Source organism: Lagenorhynchus albirostris, chromosome 7 (genome assembly GCF_949774975.1).
Source record: "Lagenorhynchus albirostris chromosome 7, mLagAlb1.1, whole genome shotgun sequence".
NCBI lineage: Eukaryota > Metazoa > Chordata > Mammalia > Artiodactyla > Delphinidae > Lagenorhynchus > Lagenorhynchus albirostris.
This window is the reverse complement of record NC_083101.1, coordinates 30634914-30656687: the sequence shown is the minus strand read 5'-3', so window position 1 is coordinate 30656687 and position 21774 is coordinate 30634914. Positions and strand designations below refer to the sequence as shown.

Genomic DNA, 21774 nt, shown 5'->3' with positions numbered 1-21774 from the left:
CCAAACCCAGTCTGAGTCTTTGAACTATGTTACCCTGAAATGGGGGTAAGACTCATACAACTACAGGATTGGGAGCATTTACTGATCATTAATACATTTTTTTTAGGACTGCGCAGAAAGTTAAGGGGTTGGATACCTATTCTTTGTGGTTCATAAGTAATTTATTAAATAAAAAGTATGGCAGGGTGCCTTGGTAGATGGGTGCTCGGACAGTAATTCAATTTGTGGATTTACTTGTCCCACTTTTGGGTTTTATTTTTGCGGGGGGATGGGGGCAGGGAAGACTAGCTACCAGCCTCTTCGAAATATAAGGATAATTAATCTTGAAAGAGATCTTTCTTGTCCTGAGAAAAATCACCTGGTTTTGTCCCTTGGCTTAGTACATGTAGGGAGAGTACGTCTCATTATTCTGGTATTCTGAGAGCCTTAAGCACCTTCTACGGGGATTGGACCACTGTGAGAAACAGGCCTGATGTAAAGTGGCAGACATTGGGACCAGTCCTGTCCCAGCTCTTCTGAGGACAGCTTGTTCTCCAGGACCTGACAGTAGTAAGTGGGACCACAGAGAGCTGGTAACATCTAGGGTGCAGGCAGCAGTGTACTTACTGGTACACTGGCTCTCCAAAACAAGCAGAAGCAAAACAACTAAAACTTTCTGCTTTTTTCTGTGAGGTACTTACTACTCCCACTATGGCTGATTTCAAGCGATCGACATGACATCACTGAACACGGGGTTGGGGAGGGACGTGCACACTTTGATTCTCACCCAGTATGAATAGGCTCCAGCGCACCCCTTGGCTGCAGGTTTATTAGGGTGTGAGGGACTCTGGGCTGACTGTTACATTAGAGAAAAGGCTTCCCACCACAAGAGAGCTCTTGCCTTCCCTGCCAGGCCCAGGTCTGATTTTAAGAAGTAAGCTTTGTTAGTGTAGAGAGCGTCCACCCCTGCTGCAGAGGTGTACCTGCTCATCTCTGCATCTTTTGAGTGCCAGGAGCAACGCCGCTTCAGCATCCTAGGGAGAGTCCACTGCAGCTGGAATCTTCACTGCCTCTGCTTGTGGGAAGAATGACTCTGAATGTGGCCTATTCTCTCCAACTGGAGTGGGGCTGAGTATTGGAGGTGAGAGAGCTTCCTACGAAGTTCTCTGCCCTGTTTGAGCGGAAGCCCCATGAACTGAACTTAACACTGGGGTGGGCAGCCAACCCTTAAAACCCACCTTCACGGAGACTGATCGTTTGACTGGGCATTTAGTCCAGTCTTAGCATTTCTTACAAGACCCCTGAGTTTCTGCTCTGAAAAGAAACTGTTCAGGAGCTGGAGCGATGAGATAGGAGGAGCCTAGCTGGATTCCTGACCCTCAAGACATGCTCGGGGATTTCTGGATGTACCATGGGGAGTGGGCTGCGGCTTTCAAAAGCGAAAGATGGGTTTTTGTTGCCCGGAGAGAGGTGATTAAAAGAGGCTCAGCCAAGAGGAATATATTCATCCCTGTTGCCACAATAAGTAGATAACGACCTGTCAAAAGATGCCTGAACACCACAAGTAAATGAAAACAGTTCACCTAACACCTTTTCGGAATTTTCCCCCACATATGAAACCATGAGAAGTAAAGGAAAAGATGTATATTTTCTTATTTTTGAACTTTAAAAGTTATTCTTCACTCTTTATAGTTTGGCCTCTGAATCAAAACAAAGAAGAAAATACGTTCATAAAAGCCATTTCCTTTTCTCCCCCCCCCCCCCCCCCCCGCCATGCTCCTTCATTATGTTCTCCCTGACTTAGGGCATTCCCAGGAGAATACATAACACTGAGGTGGGCAAGAGGTTGGTGCTAGAAAATGTTGCTTCACAAAGAGAAATACTTCCCAGCAGGTCAGAGAGACGGGTGCTGGGCCTCTTGAGCTGATCTTTGAGAAGAAAGAGAAAGTCGTTGTTGGGTGGTGCTCTTATAAAAGCTCGCACAATTGTCAGCAACTTCTTGTAGCTCTCCAGGCTTCCGACCGCAGCACTGAATTCCTGGAAGGATATTTTCCCACCGTGATCCTTGCCCAGGACGATGATGGTTTTGTCCACGAGCTGCTGTAACTGCCAGTCTTTCAGGTTGTCCCCCACCATCATCGTCAGCACCTGGAAGGGCTCCCTGCTGGAAGTGTAGCCGTCCTGTCCATGTCGTAGATGCTGAAAGCAAACCTCAGCTTCTGCTCCTTGTCTCCCTTGACACTGAACTGGGAGGTCCCCAGGATGAATTCCCCGAAGTCCACCTCTCTATTATTATTTATTTATTTAACATTTTTATTGGGGTATAATTGCTTTACAATGGTGTGTTAGTTTCTGCTTTATAACAAAGTGAATCAGTTATACATATACATATGTTCCCATATCTCTTCCCTCTTGCGTCTCCCTCCCTCCCACCCTCCCTGTCCCACCCCTCTAGGTGGTCACAAAGCACAGAGCTGATCTCCCTGTGCTATGCGGCTGCTTCCCACTGCTATCTATTTTACGTTTGGTAGTGTATATATGTCCATGCCACTCTCTCACTTCGTCCCAGCTTACCCTTCCTCCTCCCCGTGTCCTCAAGTCCATTCTCTAGTAGGTCTATGTCTTTATTCCCGTCTTACCCCTAGGTTCTTCACCACCTCTCTATTGCCGTCTGTGTCGAAGACGACTGTCACTCGCTGCGCCAATGGGTTCTCCTGTAGCTCCGGCAGGGACATGAACTCCTCCACGCTCAGAGCGCCCGAACTGTCCGAGTCCAGCTTCTTAAACCTCTTGCCCAGCCGTTTAATTTCGTCTTGGTCAAAGTGGCAGCACATTTCTACTGGGTAACTGGACTCATTTCCATTGTGGAGCCAGTCTGGACATTGGGTCGGGGGAGGGAGCAGGGGCGGTGGGCGCACGCAGGGCTGGAGAAGGACTGTTACGCCGCCAGGTGGGGTGGGGGGGCTAGGGGGGGGGTCGTGGGACCCCCCCCGCACCGTCTCCTCTCACCCCTCCCTACCCGTTCGCACGACCAGGCAAGAAAATGGGCAGCTCTGGGAGCCAGGCGGGGGAGTGGGTGAGCAGGGGGAGAAGAGGGGGTGGGAGGGGGGAGTTTGCGGGGGTGGGGGGTAAGATAGGAAGATAAGTAGGAGAGGGGAGCTAGGGGGAATGCCCGGGACAGGCTAAGGGCAGGGATACCTGCTTTCTTCCTTCTCTCGGTACCTTAACCCTTATCTCTCCTGCCATTTTTAAAAACCTTCTCGTGTCACTTTTCCTTCTTCCCTTGGAAATTAAACTCCAAGGGGGCGGGGCCGCAGCTGTATTAATCACCGCGGTATCCCCAGCATAGTGTCTGAAATGCAGTATGTGCTTAACATATGTTGAATGACTGTGTAAACTGCAAGCAGGGGCTCTTGATGCTTATTTGCAGGCCTAGTGTAAGGACTAGATGAGATAATACATCAAAGCATTGATGTCATGTATACATCAATAGCTGACCCTTGAACAACATGGGTTTCAACTGTGTGGGTCCAATTATATGCAGATACTTTTCAATAGTAAATACTACAGTACTACAAGGTCAGCAGATAGTTGAATCCTCTGAGACAGAATCGGGGATACTGAGAAAGGATACCCAGGGCTGACTATACAAGGATTTTCCACTGAGCAGAGGGTTGGCACCCCTAAGCCCTTGGCATTGTTCAAGGGTCAACTGTTTTTCCTAAATTCTCTGGGAGGGAAAGCCAGGATTGACATCCTTCTGGTACAGTGGCCAATGACCTTTTTCAGAACATGGGGTTCAGGGTCTTTGTAAGAGACCACCCAGATATTACACAAAATTTCTCACATGGATCATCTACAGGCAGTAACACATTCTTGAGGAATATACACAATGCTGAATTCAGGGCCCTTTTCAAGAAGACACAGGTCCCAAGACCATAGCTTCTGTCACCCTATTACAATACTTCAAATCCATCCTCTCATACCCAGTCTTTATCTTTGTTGGGCTAGTGCCTGGCGGCTGTCCTGCAGACCAATTTGGGGAACGGCTGTAATGTGTCCTGAGAAGCCTCTGCCATATTTTCAGAGTAAAAGTGGTCCCTAGGCTGTCTCACTCTTTCCCTCGTTGCTTGAAGTGGATTTGTCCTTTTTTGTTGAAGATGAATCTCACCCCTGCCTCCCATATTCCTTCTTCCTTTAGGAAGACATCAGTTACTCCAAATGCATACAAAATACATTTGGTTCAAGAACAATGCAGCTCTGAGGGACTTGGGGGACTCCCAGGACACTAAATCAAACTGAAGGGGCCAAACCCTCTCTCATTTAAAAAAAGGTGGCCACCTTTTCTGTGCTTTAGTTCAGCCAAAATATCAGCCTATAGGTAACCATGCTGAAACTGGCACAACAAAGCCATGGAATACCTTACCATTAGATCTACACAGTTAATTCCTGACTGAATTAACTAGGTCTTAAAGAAGCATGGTAGGGTGGAAAGAATTTAGAATAGTATAATAGGGGCGGGGCGGCGGCTGTTAGCGCGAGACCAAGATGGTTAGCGCGAGACCTCGAGACCGCGAGACCTCGAGACCGCGAGACCTCGAGACCGCGAGACCTCGAGACCGCGAGACCTCGAGACCGCGAGACCTCGAGACCGCGAGACCTCGAGACCGCGAGACCGTTAGTTTTTGGCGATTAGAGGTCTCGCTCTGCAGACAGTTGGCCGCGCTGTGGTCCCCATGGTAGAGAGTGCGGTGAGAGGCGAATCGCGGTCTTCTCTCAGGGGCCCTCCCTTCCAGGCCCTCTGGCCTCGAGCTGGTGGGTGAGCCGGGGCCCCCGCGGACGGGCTGAGGGCTGTGTCCTGCAGAGCTCCAGAGCCCTCGCCATGGCCCCCTACTGGCCGGGCCCAGGCCTTGAGGCAGCAGCGAACCTCTGCCCCATCCCCACCTCCGCCACCTAGTGGCGGCGGCAGTCACCGTGGGTCACCGTCCGTGGGACCCGGCCCTCGTCTGGGGGGTCTGAGGAGCCTGAGGGCCGGCTTGGTCCAGGGCACTTGGCTCCCTATAGTGATGACGGCTCCGCAGGATCTGGGGACCTGGCCCTGAGGATGCTGCCAGCTGAGCTCTGCCTCTTCAGTCGGGCTGGGCACTGGCGGGAGGACCCAGACTGAGTGCTGGACTAACGCTCCCGGGCAGGGTAACCGGCCCCTGCAGGGACCCCTTCCTCTTAGCCAGGGCCTGGGCCTCAGAGGGCGAAAGTCGAGCCTTGGGACCTTGTAAAATGAGGGGTAATGATGTTGCTTTGCTTACAGAATTTGTTAAGTGTTAAAAGCCGCAAGGAGGCATGGAGACAGAACTAAATGCCTACCCTTCCCTTTCTTGTCAGAACAGAGAATAACATTTGTTTTGGTGAGGTTTACGGGAACATCTTGACCTCAAGAACAAAGGATCTGACACCAAGAAGTCTGCATCAACTAACCACGCCCCTCCCTCACCTTTCCTATAAAAGGGCTTTGCTGAAAGCTTTCTGGGAGTTCGGCGTTTTCAAGGTATGAGCCACCCGTCTCCTTGCATGGCCCTGTAATCAACCTTTCTCTGTTCCAAATTCCAGTGTTTTGGGATTGTTTGGCCTCACTGCGCGTGGGGCACACGGACTTGCATTCTGTAACAATAGGGCAATCAAATCTTAACTGTCCACTTAATAGCAGTAAACAGCTTGGAGAATTTGCTTAATGTCAGTTTTCCCCATCTGTAAAATAGGGCTAATAATATATTTTAAACAGTTGTATGAGGATTAAACTGTTACTAGCCAATATGATAAATCATTATTATTGCTTTTATTATTACTAATTTTATTACTATTTACCCTGCTGGTGGAGATGAAGGCTTAAAGAAAGAATACTTGGCAGCCTGGGCACTTAAGTGTATGTGCATTCATTTAATGAACACTCCTTGTGTACCGTGTACAATATGCCAATCGCTGCTCTAAGCCCTTAGCCAGCATTAACTTCAGCTCCTCCAGGGCACTGTTCTTTGGGGGCTGATGGCAGATTTTCCATCGCAGGCTTGAGGAATGCAGTGACGGACCTCACTCGTGCTCTTATGGAGTCCTCTTGGTTTTCTCCTGAGTAATGCCTTGATGGTTGTCCTTTAGGAAGGAGTCATCAGTGTGGAAACTCTTAAGTAAGTGTCTTCCTCTATACGGTGTGGTATTAGGAGGTAGCGAGGGGCAGTGGTGAGAGCATAGGAATTAAATAGACCAGGTTCCAGTCCCTGCTCTGCCCCATGAGCTGTGAGCTCTTAGAGGAGCTGTTACTGTCCCAGCCTCAGTGTCCTCATCTGTAAAGTGGTGATATTAATCACCTGCTTTATATATTCTAAGAGTGAGATGAGGGATTGCATATAGAAATATTATGTAGAAGGAGAAATATCATCCCAAGATTTAGCTAATTTAATGGTGAAACAGACATTACCAGGAAGATGGTACCACTTCTTTGAAATAAAACGGTGCACAATCAGAATTGCTTTACTCCTGCCTTGTAGAGGAGGTAATGTGATGCTGGATCTGAAATTTTAGTCAGTGTGAAGTCGAGTTCCCCATTGTTCCACATTTTATAAACTTTGTAGTTCAGCATTATTATGGGACTCAATGCCATTGTTTCAGTTTTCTCCAGCCATTATTCTTAGTCATTTCCATGGAAAACACTATTTGTCACTCTTTCCATTTATCACTGTGGGGGGATTTGGATTGCTGGACATTCACTGCAGGAAGCACATTAAAAGGACTGGCTGATTGTTTTGGAAGAAATCAGGATCCTGACACCACTTCCATTTCAGTAAGCCATTTTTTTTTTCCTCAAGAGTTTTCAGGAAAAGGACTGTGAGGGGTTACATGCAAATACAACTGACACTGGAAAATAAAATAGAAACAGAAGTAATGAGAATTGAGGCTCATATAAAGCTTCATCTTCCAAGTTATTCAGCAGAACAAGTTTCTGAGTAATTCACACACTCTGGGAGCTTTACAGTTGGAAGCCCTCACCTTTCTGTGATTTGCTGGGCACCATCTTTAACATCTGTTTGTACTGAGGTAGCCACTGTGTAGACTGTGGAACCACATTGCCGTGAGTTTAAAAGCATTCATGAGCATCAGAGTTCTCACCTGCAACTCAGAAATACTATAATGGTGTCATATAATGTTATTATAGGTTTAAGTGGGATAACATCTAAAACTTAAAAAAAACCAACAACACAACTAAAAGAGCACACCAGCGCACATTAGGGGCTCAAGAAATTTTACACCTTGTCTCCTTACTTTTCCCTTTCCTACTCCTTTATTTGCTTTCTCCAAAGCAGAAATTTGACTCTGGCTCTATGTGTTTTATCTTCCTTGGATGTGACAAACCTTGTTTGAAGTTTAAATCCATTTAACAAATATTTCAACAACATGGATGGACCTAAAGGGTATTATGCTAAGCGAAATAAGTCAGAGTGAGAAAGACAAATACAGTTTTCACTTATATGTGGAATCTAAAAAATAAAATGAATGAATATTATAATACAGAAACCGACTCACAGATACAGAGAACAAACTAGTTGGCTCCCATTGAGGAGAGGGGTGGGGGGAGGGTCAAGGGAAGATAAGGGGATTTAGAGGTACTACTAGGTATAAAATGAGTAAGATTTAAGGATGTAATGTACAGCACAGGGAAAATATGGGCAATATTTTATAATATCTTTATACAGAGTATGATCTATAAAAATACTGAATCCCTATATTGTACACCTGAAACTAATGTTATAAGTCAACTCTACTTCAATAATAAAACAATCCATTTAACACATATATATTGAGCACCTACTATGTGCCAGGCCCTCTGCCAGGTAATGGAATTTTCTGTGGTGAACAAGACACAGTCCCTTGAGAAATCTACAGTTTAGTAAGTGGTATGGCTTTAAGGTTGTTATCACTATTTGCTCAGTCTTTTATGTTTATCACGTATATTCAAAAGAATCAGGAGTAATATGCTTGATTTTCTTTTGTAATTCTGGGATGGTGTTTAATATGAGCTTTGGAATATATGGTTTTTCAATCATAGTTTTGCTATTTAACAACTCCGTGATCTTGGGCAGAGTTACTTATCTGAGCCACTGTTTGCTCATGTGTAAAACAAGGATACAATTGCTAACTTATAGCATCATTTTCAGAATTAAATGAGATAAAATGCATAAAGTATTAGACTCAGTGTGTAGCACATAGTAGGTACAAATATGGTAGATATAACAATTATTGCCTACTGGAGACTTGTCTAGAAAATTCTAATTCTAGTAGATTGTTTGTATATATACACATGCAAATATACTTAAGTACTTACTTGTTTTCTACACAAATATCTATTGAGCATCTGCAATATGAGAGGCATATGGTAGTGACCTAAGGCAGATACTTTCCCAGCTGTCTCTGTCCTCATGGAGCTTACCGTTTGTAGGGAAGATGCACGTGAACCAAATTATCATGCCCATAAATGTACAGGGGCACCTGTGGTGAGTGTCAGAGATGAGAAGTAACACAATAGGAATTTAATCTTAATCTAGTCAGAAAGATTAACAGAACTTTAATTGGGGAAGTGATGATTGAGCTGAAATCTCAGGGAGAAGTTAACTGGATGTTTAGGCAGGGATGCGTGTTCCAGGAAGAAGGACTTCCACGTGCAGAGGCACTGGGGCAGGAAGAGCATATCAAGTAGGACAAACTTAAAGGCCAGTGTGGCCAGAACAGGGAGGTCAAGGGAGAGCATGGTATTAGATGAAGTGAAGAGATGATCTGACCGTGCCTTAGACACTGAAGAAAGGACAACATTTATTCAATCATTCCTTTACAGGGCATCATTTATCCAATTATGTTTTGACATATAAAGCATTGAGGGCATTCAGAGATGGTCCCTACTCAGAAAGCTTACCTACTGCTGAGTGAACTGAGGCATTAGAGATTGTGATTAATTACAGCACAAGATGGGAAAAGAAAGATGTCATCAGAGAGGTAAGGGCAAAGAGCTATAAGAATTCAGATAACTGAGAACTTGTTGAGAACTTCCTAGAATTCTTGCTGGGGACAAATGGAGGAAGATTTTTTTCCCCAAGAAGTATTGTTTGATCCTGATGAAGACAAGGGTGACAAATACCATAATCATAGAAGTAGGAAAGGGAGTAGGCATAGATACCAGCAACTAGTTTAATGCGGCTGAAATACTTGAGCAAAATGTGAGGTTAGCTGGAAGGAAATAGATCAAGGGGAGTTTTGAATGTTTGGCTGAAGACACTTGGTTTCCATATGACAGGGAAAGCACAGATGAGTGACCAAATTAGAATTTTATTCTAAAAAGATCAATCTGGCATTGTTAAGGGTGAGCTGAACAGGGGAAGTGCCTGGCAGTTGGGAGAGCGGCCAGCAAACAATGACAACTATGCATGTTTATCTGGAATATGAGAGCCTGAGCTAGGATGAAAGAGGCACTAGAGGTGAAAGGTGAGGTGTATTCATTTGCTAGGGCTGCCATAACAGAAATTTATTGTCTCCCAGTTCTGGAAACTAGAAATTTGAAATCAGGATGTTGGCAGGGCCATGTTCCCTCTGAAACCTGTAGAGGAATCCTTCCTTGCTTATTCTTAGTTTCTGATAGTTTGCCAGCAATCTTTGGTATTCCTTGGCTTGAAGCTGCATAAATCCACCCTCTGCCTTCGTGGTCACATGGTGTTCTCCCTGTGTGTCTGTCTTTGCATGCTAGTTGTCTTCCTATAGGGACAGCAGTCATTAGATTAGGGACTCTCTCTACTACAGTGTGACTGTTTAATCTCATCTTTGATGACCCTATTTTCAAACCGGGCCCTATTCTGAGGTACCAAGGGGTTAGCTCCTTAGGACTTAAACCTGTCTTTTTGGGGGGTACAATTAGACCCATAACACTAGGCCCGGTGTCTTACTGGACAGAAGGACAGACGGAGGAAGCAAAGGTGAGACTCCAAATGTGACTGCACTGGCTTCCCAGGCTAACCAGCCCTGTGCTTGGATGTTGCAGGAAGCCACCTCTACTATGTGATGAAGGGCTCACATGGTGTGTGTAAGGGCTCCAGGGCTCCCCGCCCCGCACCCCCTGACGATACTGGCTTCTTATCCAACTCCCACAGCCACGTGGGAGGAAGTGTCTTCAGAGGAAATGTCGGGGCAATTTCTCATATTCTTAGACTTGGTTAATACCATCTGTGAGATATAAAAAAGATGGTTTTCTGATATTTTGTGACACTTCACATTATAGCCACTAGGTGATGATCTTCACACATTTCCTTCCTTTTCTTTTTTTTTTTTCAAGCTGGAATCTTCAGAGCCTGGAGAGTTAATTGTTTAGCACTGGGAATAATTAGGGAGGAGTCCCGTTTCATGTGATTCCCCCACAGATTTCAGTGTATGGAAATCTAAAAAAGTGGAAGGAAGACTGTCTCTCACAATAGTCCTAATCAGTCTGAGCACCTTTTAGTTGCATAGTAAATAACATTTCATAAATATTCACGAGTTCATTGAATTCAACCAGGGGAAAAACAAGGACTATTGACAGTATGCGATCATGGGTATAACGGATGCTCAAGCATCTCTGGTATATAAAAGAGGAGACCCTTATTCCATGTTATCTGTTTAATTGCTCATTAGCATGGGTAAAGCGGGACACTTGCTAGAATTAGTTTTCACTGTATCAGAATTAAAACTTTTGTCATTTATAGTAACCAGAGAGCAACAGAGAAGCAGCCCTAGATTTGTGATGATATGGGGTGACGAGAAAACAAGACTAGAGAATTGTAGGTCTCCAGCTTGTGCACCCAGCAACCGGACTTTGAAATACCATTGACCACATTTAAAGAAAGTAGTTACTGTTGTTTCTTTAAAGATCTGTTTGAAGTTCAGGCTAATGGTTTGTATAAGCCACCTTCATGTTTTCCCACTCAACCTAGAAGCTGAGTTGGACAAAAGGAATAACATGATACTGTAAATGCTGGCTAATCTAGCACATTGCAAAACAGAAAATTCCAGAATTATGTATTTCACAAGTCCTCCCCCCGAAAGTCTTCAGTTCTAGAACATGTAAGTAATATAATATAAAAGAACATTTATGTTGGAATTATAACATGTTTCTGATTTTTTGGAGATGGGTCCAGGAGTAATTTTTTGCATGTGTTTATTATTTATCAAATATTTTTTCTTCTATGTGCATAGCTCTATACTCAGGGAAGGAGGGGGGAACATTTGCTAAGCTAGGTGTTCTCCATAAACTATCTCATTAAATACATTTTATTACTTACAAGCAGACTATTATTATCCCCAGTTTTGGGGTGAGGATGTGAAGTTTTAGAAGTTTCACAGCTTGCACAGACACAGTGATGGAGTCAGGAGTCAAACCCTAGGATGTCCACTTCCAGAACTGAAATTCTTTCCATTATTCCAGACTGCTTTCCATACTAGAAAGGATGTCCCTGCCCTTGTGGAGATAATGGTGGGCTCCAAGGTAGAACACAGGAAAAGTCAAAGACCTATAACTTATTCCTGGGTCTAGCTGTGGCTGCATAACAAGTGGGCCAGGGAAGGTGGCCACCTGTAATTTTAGAATCCCTGAGGAGGGCACCACTAAAAGCATGTGGAGTCCTGTGCATCCAGCGTGGTTTGGTGCGGTGTCTCTGGAGGGTGGGGCCAAATTGCATTGCTTTTAATTTCATGCCTTGGTGTCTTGCTCACGCTCTGACCAGAGGGCTCTTCACTCTACAGGGGCTTCCCTCTTCCAGAAAGCCTTCTCTGACTCCTACTTGCTCTTCTGTGAGTGAACCATGGGCTTGCCCGTGTCACTGTTCCACCTTGCTTCTTCTTCTACTGCTGCCCCTGTGGGGTGTGGTCTAGGGCAGGGGTCCCCAACCCCCAGGCCACAGACTGGTACTGGTACTGGTCTGCGGCCTGTTAGGAACCGGGATGCATAGCAGGTGGTGAGCGGCAGGCGAGCCAGCGAAGCTTCATCTGCCGCTCCCCATCGCTCCCCATTGCTCACATTATCGCCAGAACCATCCCCCTCACCCCAGTCCGTGGAAAAACTGTCTTCCACGAAACCGGTCCCTGGTGACAGAAAGGACCGCTGGTCCAGGGGCTTTCTTCACAAGTCTGTCTCTACCTGCCTGTGAGCTCTGTATTCATCTCTGCATCAGCTGCACCTGGCTTGGAGCTGGCACACAGGGATTCAAGACATGTTTGCTGACAGATGAATGAATGAATGACTGAATGAGTGAGTGAATTGTCCTGGTAGCAGAGTAAGAGAAAGTGAGGCCTTTCTGAGACTGGGCTCCCTTTCTTCATGCACAATTCCACTCCACATCATAAAAGGACGTAGGTACAGCTTTGTGTTTCTTCAGGTTTCCAGAAAGCACTACCTGGATAGATTCCATCTGACCTTATGCTTGGGTTAAATACTAAACTTAATTACTTAGGCTTGTCCAAGGGAAGCACTCAGCTGTCAAGGTGGTTCTTGACTTACACAGGTTTTCAATTTAAAGCAATCTACAGTCATTAACTCTCCCTGCCTCGCCATAACTTTCATCAGGTTGAAGAGCAGACAGTGACATTTTAAATTGAAAAAGGAAGGAGTAGGGATGAGAGAGGTGCAGGAGGCTGTTGAGATGTGACCTAGTTGTCAAGAGCAAAAAAGGACTGCATTAAGACTCCCCCCTCCCCCACTCGCATACCATTCCGTTTGGGTCTTTAAAAATAAACTGCAAAGAAAATTGACAGGCATTGAAGCTTCTTGATGGGACTGTGTGACCTCTTCAGAATTCAGTGTATAGTTGACTAACCCATTACTCCTTCCCACAAAAAATTAACAGAGGGAAGAATGGGTCTGCTGTGAGAAAGCTCCATTTTCTCAGTGAATAGATATTAATAGGTTTCACACTAGATGCACGTTTTGGTGGTCTGGGGCAGTGGTCAGGGATGGAGAGCCTACACTGGAGGCCAGTCAGTTCATTGTCTTCCTCTGTGTCCCAGGACCCAGATCTTCAGCTGGTTAGGTTGGGATCCCTCTAAACGCACCTGCTTGAGAACCACAGCATTCTCTTAAGCTGGACATGATGCTCGGCTCAATCTTAAGGGCAGGAAACAGGCTTCAGAGAACTTAAGTGATGTGCTGAAGGTCACTCAGTTGGTTCATGGCAGAGTCAGGACAAATATGGTAACTACCATTCATTCAGCACCTACCACATGTCAGACACTTTTATGTACATTATCTCTGTTCCTTACACCAAGGCGAATCATCAAATATTCTCTCCATTTTGCATAGGAGGAAACTCAGAGAGGTTAAGTAATTTGTGTTCATGATGTTTTGATGTATCTTCTACATGTGAATATTTTGACACCGTGGTTGTTTTTGCATTTGTATCTCTACCGTGGTCCTAAAAACAGACCATTTACACTTCAGCTTAAAAAAATGACCTAATAATGAGCTTCACAGACATCTTCACTCCACCCCTGTTCCATGGCCTCATCCCTTACTGGATGGAGTTCAGGAATGGGGAATGCCAAGGATGGGTAAGATTAAGAATGAATTAAACGTCAGGTTGGGGTTAGGTGCCAGGAATGGGGTGAGGTCAAGGACTGAGTAAGTTCAGGGATGGGGTGAGGGTCAAGTTGAAGGTGAGGTCATGGGTGGAATGGGGCAGTTTCTTAATGTGCACTTTCCTTAGTAATAAAAGAACACTGAAAAGATTAGTGATTTATTTTTAGACTATTTCAACATTTCCTTTTCCTTTTCCCTACCCTATGTAATCGAGGTCTCTGGATTCCTGAAATAGAGCTCTCTCCAGTACGGTGTTCCACTTCTTGCTTAGTATGTATTTGTTTCCCTAAATACGCAGTGACAACACAAGGAGACCCATGGATTCAGAGGCAGAAAACCTTGTAAAAACCCAGGAAGATATGGACTCAACTGAGGCTCACAGAGATTCAGTAACCTTCCCGAGGACATAAAACTGCCTCCTCACAGTAATGATGGAGCAAGGGTGACTCCCAAGACCAAGGTCATTCCAGTGGCCTGGTTGTCCTTCTCCCTTCTTCCTGATCAGTGCAAGGCATGATCTCCCTCCCTGCTGGTTGGACTTCTGCAGTTGTAGAAGCTGCACATTCATAGATGGTCAGGCTGACAGTGCTTTCCTTCAGCTGGCCCCATCCCCACCTTCATCTGCCATGAGGGGCTGTTCTGGACATTCTTTTGCCCTTCCAGATCCACTTTTCACCTCTTCCCATCCTGCTTTGTGCCCTGGGGAGGTCCTGTATGGACCCCATTGACAGGCTTCCTTTGCTTAAGGCAGTGGTAGAAGATTGGAGGGCCAGAGGAGACTAAGTTCAGGTATTTACTTCCTGGCTTTCAGCCAGGTCACTGTGGCATGGCTATGTCCCTAACCAAAGGCTGCAGCTCCTATTAGAATGCCCTCTCCTGTGCCTCCCTGGGTACTGGTTCTAGGAGTGGCTCTCTCCATTTTTCCCTTTGAGCTAAGGTGTGGTAATGGCTCCTTCACTTTACCTGCCCTGAGAGATTGCACTATTTCTGTTGGTTTCCTTAAACCATACCTCTGCCAAGAGTTTCTTGAAAACTCTCCTTAGACTGTTTGAGTATGCTATCCATTCCCTGCCCAAACTGTTTCCTCTTCCTTCTTGACTATTCCCAGTTGGTTAAAAGGCACATTATTCAACCCAGTATTTAAAGGAGACTTTCAAAAAGAGGTATCATCATATATCTTAATAATTCCTTGAAGAATTTTGGGAGTTTCCTAAGCTGTGATCTGCTGCCTTCCTTCTCCTGGTTTGTAAATAACAGATTTCACAAAACTGTTGCCCTGGAACTCTTAAATTCAGTCAGTGACTCAAAAAAAAAAATTACATTTTTTTGCTGAGTCAGAGGGAAATGAAGGCAATTTAAAGCCTGCCATATGTGTTCCCCTGTGGAATCGATCCACGAGTCCACTGTGGGAAGAGGCACAGCTATGCTAGGAGGATCGTGAAGAAACATCTGAGGTCAGTTTAAAATTCCTCTCTGAAAATTGCTGGAGTCTGGCCTGCAGAATTGTACCTGCAATATCCTAGGTGACTCTGGGAGCAGATAAAGCCCTAAAATTAAAAAAAATGAGTTTATCCTCCAGAGAGATTGCAGCTAGACAGCTCTGGTGTTGCCAAGAGATGGGAGGTGAATAGATCAAGGTTCTGACAGGGGACCAAGTATTAATGTCCAACTGTGAGAAACAGGTGGAAAAAAGCATCTTTCATGTCATGTTACTAGGTGACCATGTATTATTCATTAGGCAAATGAGGATATTTTTTTCAGAGTGAAATTGTTTAATTGCTTTGTGACAACATACATGGACTAGGACTGTACCTGGAAAATGGGAGGTCAGAGGAGTGTCTTTCTCAAGAGCACCTGTTGGGAGAGGTACCCTCCAGAACATACCTGCTTCTGCTGTGCTGTGCTCTGCACCCCTCCCCCTGGGGAGAACGAAGGAGGAGGGATGTGTTCATTAAACTACCATTTTATTAACTCTTCACAAGAAGTTACTGAAGAGATGAAGAAGCTGAGACTGAGGTGGGTTAGTGATTTTTCCCACGTCATGTGGATGGTAGAGGCAGGCTTCAAATATGGCTTCTCTGATTTCAAATCCAGTCCTACTTTCTTCACACTAATAGCCCAGCAACGTATGACATTTGAGGCAAAAGGGATGGCAAGCAAAGTACTGACAAGCATGCTTCCTTCTTCTGACCTTTTCTGGGAGAAAGCTAAACCCCCCACCCAAACAGCAGGTAGAGACTCATGGACTGAGTGATAGAAAATCCAGCAGGCACAGGGCCTTCACAGAGGAGACTAAGCTCAGCCAATGAGCTGAAGATGGGTTTCATTTAATTACATTGTATCTTTAGGTTCTGTGAGGGTGACACCCTGAAATTCTGTCTTAGGTTGTTCAAGACAAACATGCCGGTCAGTGCACAAGGATATGCACTCCGTTTAAATGCACACAGGTGAGCAACATTGCAAAGCAGATTGTTACTGCACAGACCAGAATATGCAGTAGTGCAGGCCACCATCGCTGAGAAGTGCTCCATACATGTTCTTAACATTCCCTGAAGCTGGGGGTGGCACCCCCATCTCTACACACACATGGATGTTATCATAATTTTTATTTTTGTCTCTGAAGTTCCAATTAAGGGTACACCTCTCTTCCATTCTCCTCATTCCTACCTCTCGCCCCCTTCCAAATTCAGCTGACCTGGAAAATGGGGCCAGGGTTGTCTTAACAACCATAACTTGATCCTGATATCAGCCTCTTATGCAGTTGCTTCCAGCTCACTACATCCAGAATTTCCCAAATGCCTCTCCCCTGAATTTGTCCCATTAAAAACCATGGTTGAAAAAATATGTGGTGTATTTTGCACATATCATCTGAACAGTTTATGGCTTTTGCTGATTATTTGTTTGTTTTTCAAAATCTGCCTTCTTTTTTGTCCACACTTAATTTGGTTTTGTTTGAAATTACTGATAAATCCATACAGCCCTGGAACAGTTGAAACCTCATCATCCTTAAGGATATAAGCTACTTTGTGGTTATCATATTTGGGTATAGGCTCAGTATTTTATAAACATTAATTATCTGCCTTAATTTTCACCACAATCCTATAAAGTAGACATTATCACCCCAATTTGCAGAAGCTGAGGCTCAGAATGAACAAGTAACATGTCTTGTATCACACGGGTGGTGGCGTTCAAACCTAGAACTGTTTCCAAAGCCCATGCTTTCAACCATTATGCTATACTGTCAATATATTAAATATTCTAATCTCAGGATGATGTAAAGGAAAGATTGTAATCACTGTATCAAAGGTGGGAGGGCTCTTGCATGTGATTAAATCCAAATACCTCATTGTAATGATGACTAGAAGTGGGTGGGATGGGAGAGAGTGTAGAAGAGGTGGTTGGTTGCCTATTTAGCATTCATTCTCCTGTCTCCTTCCTAAGGGAACCCTGCTTTCGTTTCATTTCGTTTAGAGAACCCCATTCTCTACGGTGCCATGTATTTCAAGGGAAGCTGCCCCTGGAGCAGCTAATAAGTTCTGGAGGATGAGTCATGACTGGCTAATCTGTCATGGTGATCTCATTCCCCTCACCACTGATTGGCTTTAGACATGGACAGATGATGTAATTTTGACCAATGAATATGAGGAAATCTACTGGAGAATTTCTGGGAAGGTTTCCTTCTAAATAAAGCTGCAGAAAGATACCTGAAGATATCTGTGAACCCCAGGAAGTTCTCCTGATGGAAGGAGAGGAAGTATTAATATTTCTACTATTTACTATGCCAGGTTTTTTACTTGGTCTCTCCATAAATGATCTCTTATTCTCAGAACAAAATGACAAGGCAGGTTTTATCATATCCATTCATGGATGAAGAAATTCAGACTTAAGAGCAGTTAAGTCACTCAGTTGTTAATTGGTAGAGCCAGGATGCAAGTCCAGAAATGTATGTCTTCAAATTTATCATGCTTTGTGTTAGATATTTTCACACTAGAATCAATAGATTTATGTTAGTGCTTGTTAGTCTCCAAAAGTATGTTCCCCTGTATGTGCCCAGGTGGAGTTAGGTTCTGAAGCTGAAGAGCCCTGCACCCTCAGAGTCTTGCCCTGGGAGTCAGTCCATCCAGCTGATGTCTTGGTCTGATGGTCCTCTGAAATGGCACAGCCTAGAGGTATGCTTGTGATCAGGGAGGTGCCAGTCATTCTGTATTGCTGGTTTTGGGGGCATGATGAGGAGGCTTCCTTCGTCTTGTCTAATGTCTTGCTGTCAACTTTGAATCACTTGGAGATTTTGGCTGGAGTTAACCATGGTCACAACAAATGGTAGGACACATGAAATGATTGTTGCTTTCTTTGCACAGTTTAAGCAATTGGTTTGTTTATTTTCTTGGCTGAATTAATTCAGCTGACCAGTGTAAGCCCAATTTTATTTCTTTTAGGAAAAGCCATGCAAATATCTCCAAAAAAATATAAAAATGCTTGCCTTACAGGGTTGTAGTGAGAACCAATGAGTTAATGTCCCTAATACAGTTTTTGTCATGTGATAAGAAACAGAGCATGCTAGTTCCCTAATTTCTTATTTTCCTCTTTGCTTCCTTTAAATCTTTGCTCAATGACCATATTCTAAATAAGATATAATATGAGATTATAAAGGGAGATATGATTCAGGTTGCATCAGGGACTATGGGCAGGCTCTGAAGAAGGGAGATTTCAGCTGGGAGTTTGTAATGAGAAGGCATTAGCTAGGTAAATGTCGAGGGGTGGGAAGAGGAAGAGTATCTGGGAAGGAGGATGCAACAGCATGTGCCAAGACCTCAAGGCAGGAAAGCCACTGGTGTATCTCCATCTGGAATGACCCTTGTGGTGGGGTGTAATGAGCCAGGAGGAAAGTTGCATGAGGTGAGGCTGAAGAAATAGGCAGGGTCAAGTTCCTCAGGGCATTGCAGGCCATGTTCAGCATTTCAGATTGTTCCCTAATTAACATGGGAAGCCATCGCAGGCTTCTAAGTAGGAGAGTGATCTGCCACGTGGAAAACAAATTGGAGAACGGCAGGCATGAAAACAGAGAGACCAGTTAGGAGACTTTTGCAGTGGTCCAGGTGAGGGATGATGGCTTGGACTAGAGTGATGACAGTGGAGATGACAGTGGCATATTTGAGACATATTTTATAGAGGAAAAGATATGGCTTGTTGATGGATGCAGAAGGTGAGATGTGGGAGGCATTAAGGATCCCTGCCAGTTTCTGGAATGAGATACTCGATGGACAGAGGTGCCATTATCCAAGATGTGATGCACAGAGAGAAAAGCAGATTTAGGAGAGAAGAGCAGGGTTCAGTTCTGACAAGTTAAATGTCAGATGCCTGTAAGATATTCAAGTGGAAATGTCAAATAGGAAGGTAGATATATGGTTCTGGAGCCCAGAAGAAGAGTTGGTGTTGAAATACAAATGTGAAAGTTGTTGGCGAAGAGAGGCTATTTGGAGTCATTATTGTTGGCTTTAGATTTTTTTTTTAAATGTCAGGCAGACCTCATACTGCTTTATTTGCCTTCTCTTTTAAATACTGGAGCCTGTGGCTCTTGTTACACCTTTTAGTCTCCTATCTTAATCATCCAATTTCGGGCTCACTTTGCAGGTTTCCTTCTAATTACATCATAAAGGCAGAGCATTGCAATAAAAAGATGTAGATTCTGACTATTTGTGTGCTTTGGGCAAATCACTTAGGATCTCTAGATATTAGTTTTCCATCACTAAAAGAAGGGAATTTGTTGTTTTCAGTTTAAAAAATCTAGGATTATCTAAGAATTACCAGTTATAAGTTAATATCTATTGCTCTAAATGGGATTCATCACTGGACCACTGGGAAGTTAGATCCTGAGAATATTTTGAAGTCCACATTGTGACCAGCAATTAACAGTTAAACCAAACACTGTTAATGTCAATCTCAGATACTATTACTGTAATGCAGAACAGCATTTCTTCTGCACTTGTGGATATAACATATAGGCAAAAAATAGAAATTCAGACATTTACTCATCAAAATAGCATCACAGTTAAATCCAAGACAAATCTGTCTTACGGAAAATTCCTATTGAATAGCCATCCTTCAAGTGAAATTAGGAGTAATCTAAATACCATGGTGAGTCTTAGGAGATGTAATAGCCTGGATTATTGGCCACATATGACAGCATTTCCTCATATTTTTCAAGGTAAATCTGTACAAAGCATCAACATTATCAGCAGTTTTTCCCTTACCTCAGTGACAGCGAAACTTCTCTTGCCACAGGGAACCACCTTGTACCACTTCTCATGTAGCACATCCATAAACCCATGTGACTTGTATTGACTGATTAGCTCGGATATATTGGAGGTCAAAGGAGAGTTGGGAGGGAGACCAATGCCGTATCCTAGGAGAAAATATAATCTCAGATGAGTGTTTCACCTGAGAGGTTCCTGAGATGTTGCCACCACGCTTGCGTGATATTGCTGTCAGGCCTGGTAACAAAGGCATAGTGAGCTTTCACCATCTTTCCTTCAAAGGACTCAAAAATGTCCAAGGTATATGGGAAGGGGGAAGGGTAAGCTGGGACGAAGCGAGAGGGTGGCATGGACACATATACACTACCAAACGTAAAATAGATAGCTAGTGGGAAGCAGCCACATAGCACAGGGAGATCAGCTCAGTGCTTAGGGACCACCTAGAGGGGTGAGATAGGGAGCGTGGTTGGGAGACGCAAGAGGGAGGGGTATGGGGATATATATACGTATAGCTGAGTCATTTTGTGATACAGCAGAAACTAATACACCATTGTAAAATAATTATACTCCAAAAAAGATGTTAAAATAATGTCCAAGGTATGATTACCTTGGATCTGCTACCTCTCTGAGTAAAAGAGATGAGTCTGGAAAGGAGAGGAATGAGCTGTGTACTGTGTACTGGGGCACATTGTATTCCAAGGCTTTCTGCCCTTCCCTTCAAGATATACTTTCGAAGCCATCTTTGAGGTCTTTACCAGGGCTAGGATTCCCTATCTACTTCTCCCAGAACCCCTCTCCTGGACCTTAAATACACAAAATTAGATGAATTACAATCCCTGGTTTATGAAATACTCTTATCATTGGTCATGCATGACACTTTTTTACTTTTATTTTTCAATAATAGAATGAGACCATGTGAATGTACAATATAGCATAAGTACTAAAACATCAACAAAAACTTGTTGTCAAAAAAAGGGAGTCTGATAAAACCAAGTGTTGGTACAAATGTAGATCAATAAGATCACTTACTCGTTGCTTGTGGGAATGCAAATTGATGTACCCACTTTGGAAAACCGTTTGCTATTACTTTGTATAGTTGAAGATTTATAAGCTCTAAGACAAGCAACTTTAAATACATTCCTAAAGAACTCCTCCATAACCACACCAGGAGATATGTACAAGAATGTTCTTAGGGGTGGGATAGGGAGGGTGGGAGGGAGGGAGACGCAAGAGGGAAGAGATATGGGAACATATGTATATGTATAACTGATTCACTTTGTTATAAAGCAGAAACTAACACACCATTGTAAAGCAATTATACCCCAATAAAGATGTTAAAAAAAAAAAAAGAATGTTCTTAGAGGCATTGTTCATAATAGCAAAAATTGGAAACAACCCAAATGTTGACAAGAGAATGGGTAAATAAATCATGGAATGTTTACACAATGGAATATTGTATAGTGTGAAACATGAACTAGAATAACGTGGAATAATATGGATGACTCTTAGCAACACTGAATGAAAAAGATCAATCCCAGAAGATTGTAGCCTGAATCCATTGTGTAAATGTAAAAACATTCAAAACAAAACACTGTATTTTTAAGAATTCATATGTATTTGATAAAAGTATATTCAGAAAAAAATCAAGGAATTGATAAACCAAATATCTGTGACAATGGTTATTCAAGGCAAGAGAGGAAGGGGAAAGGATGAAGGAGGAGCATAAAGAAGATGTAATTGTTGTCAGAGTTTTATTAATTAGCTTGGACTCTGTATCCTTACTTAGTATGGGGCTTTACTTGCTTTCCAAACTGTTAATCTCTTTGAAGAGCCATGTGAAAGAGCTAATTACCTACATTTTGTCTGTAGCTATTGGATAGCATAGTTGAAAAAAGATGTATTGCCCTC

At 43.7% G+C, this 21774-nt stretch overlaps 2 protein-coding genes across 2 annotated transcripts in view; both read right to left on the bottom strand.

The window, feature by feature from the left end:
* The window catches only part of GRIN3A (glutamate ionotropic receptor NMDA type subunit 3A), a 149428-nt gene that overhangs the window by 14714 nt on the left and 112940 nt on the right, over positions 1-21774 (bottom strand). The window contains exon 6 of the mRNA XM_060153366.1: positions 19864-20015. Within this exon, the coding sequence (XP_060009349.1) occupies positions 19864-20015 (152 nt within the window). The remainder of the gene's footprint in view (positions 1-19863; positions 20016-21774) is intronic.
* Positions 1780-4163, bottom strand: PPP3R2 (protein phosphatase 3 regulatory subunit B, beta). Its single transcript, XM_060153647.1, is given in 4 exon segments — positions 1780-2162; positions 2165-2261; positions 2637-2914; positions 4151-4163. Coding segments are annotated over 4 exon segments (771 nt in total).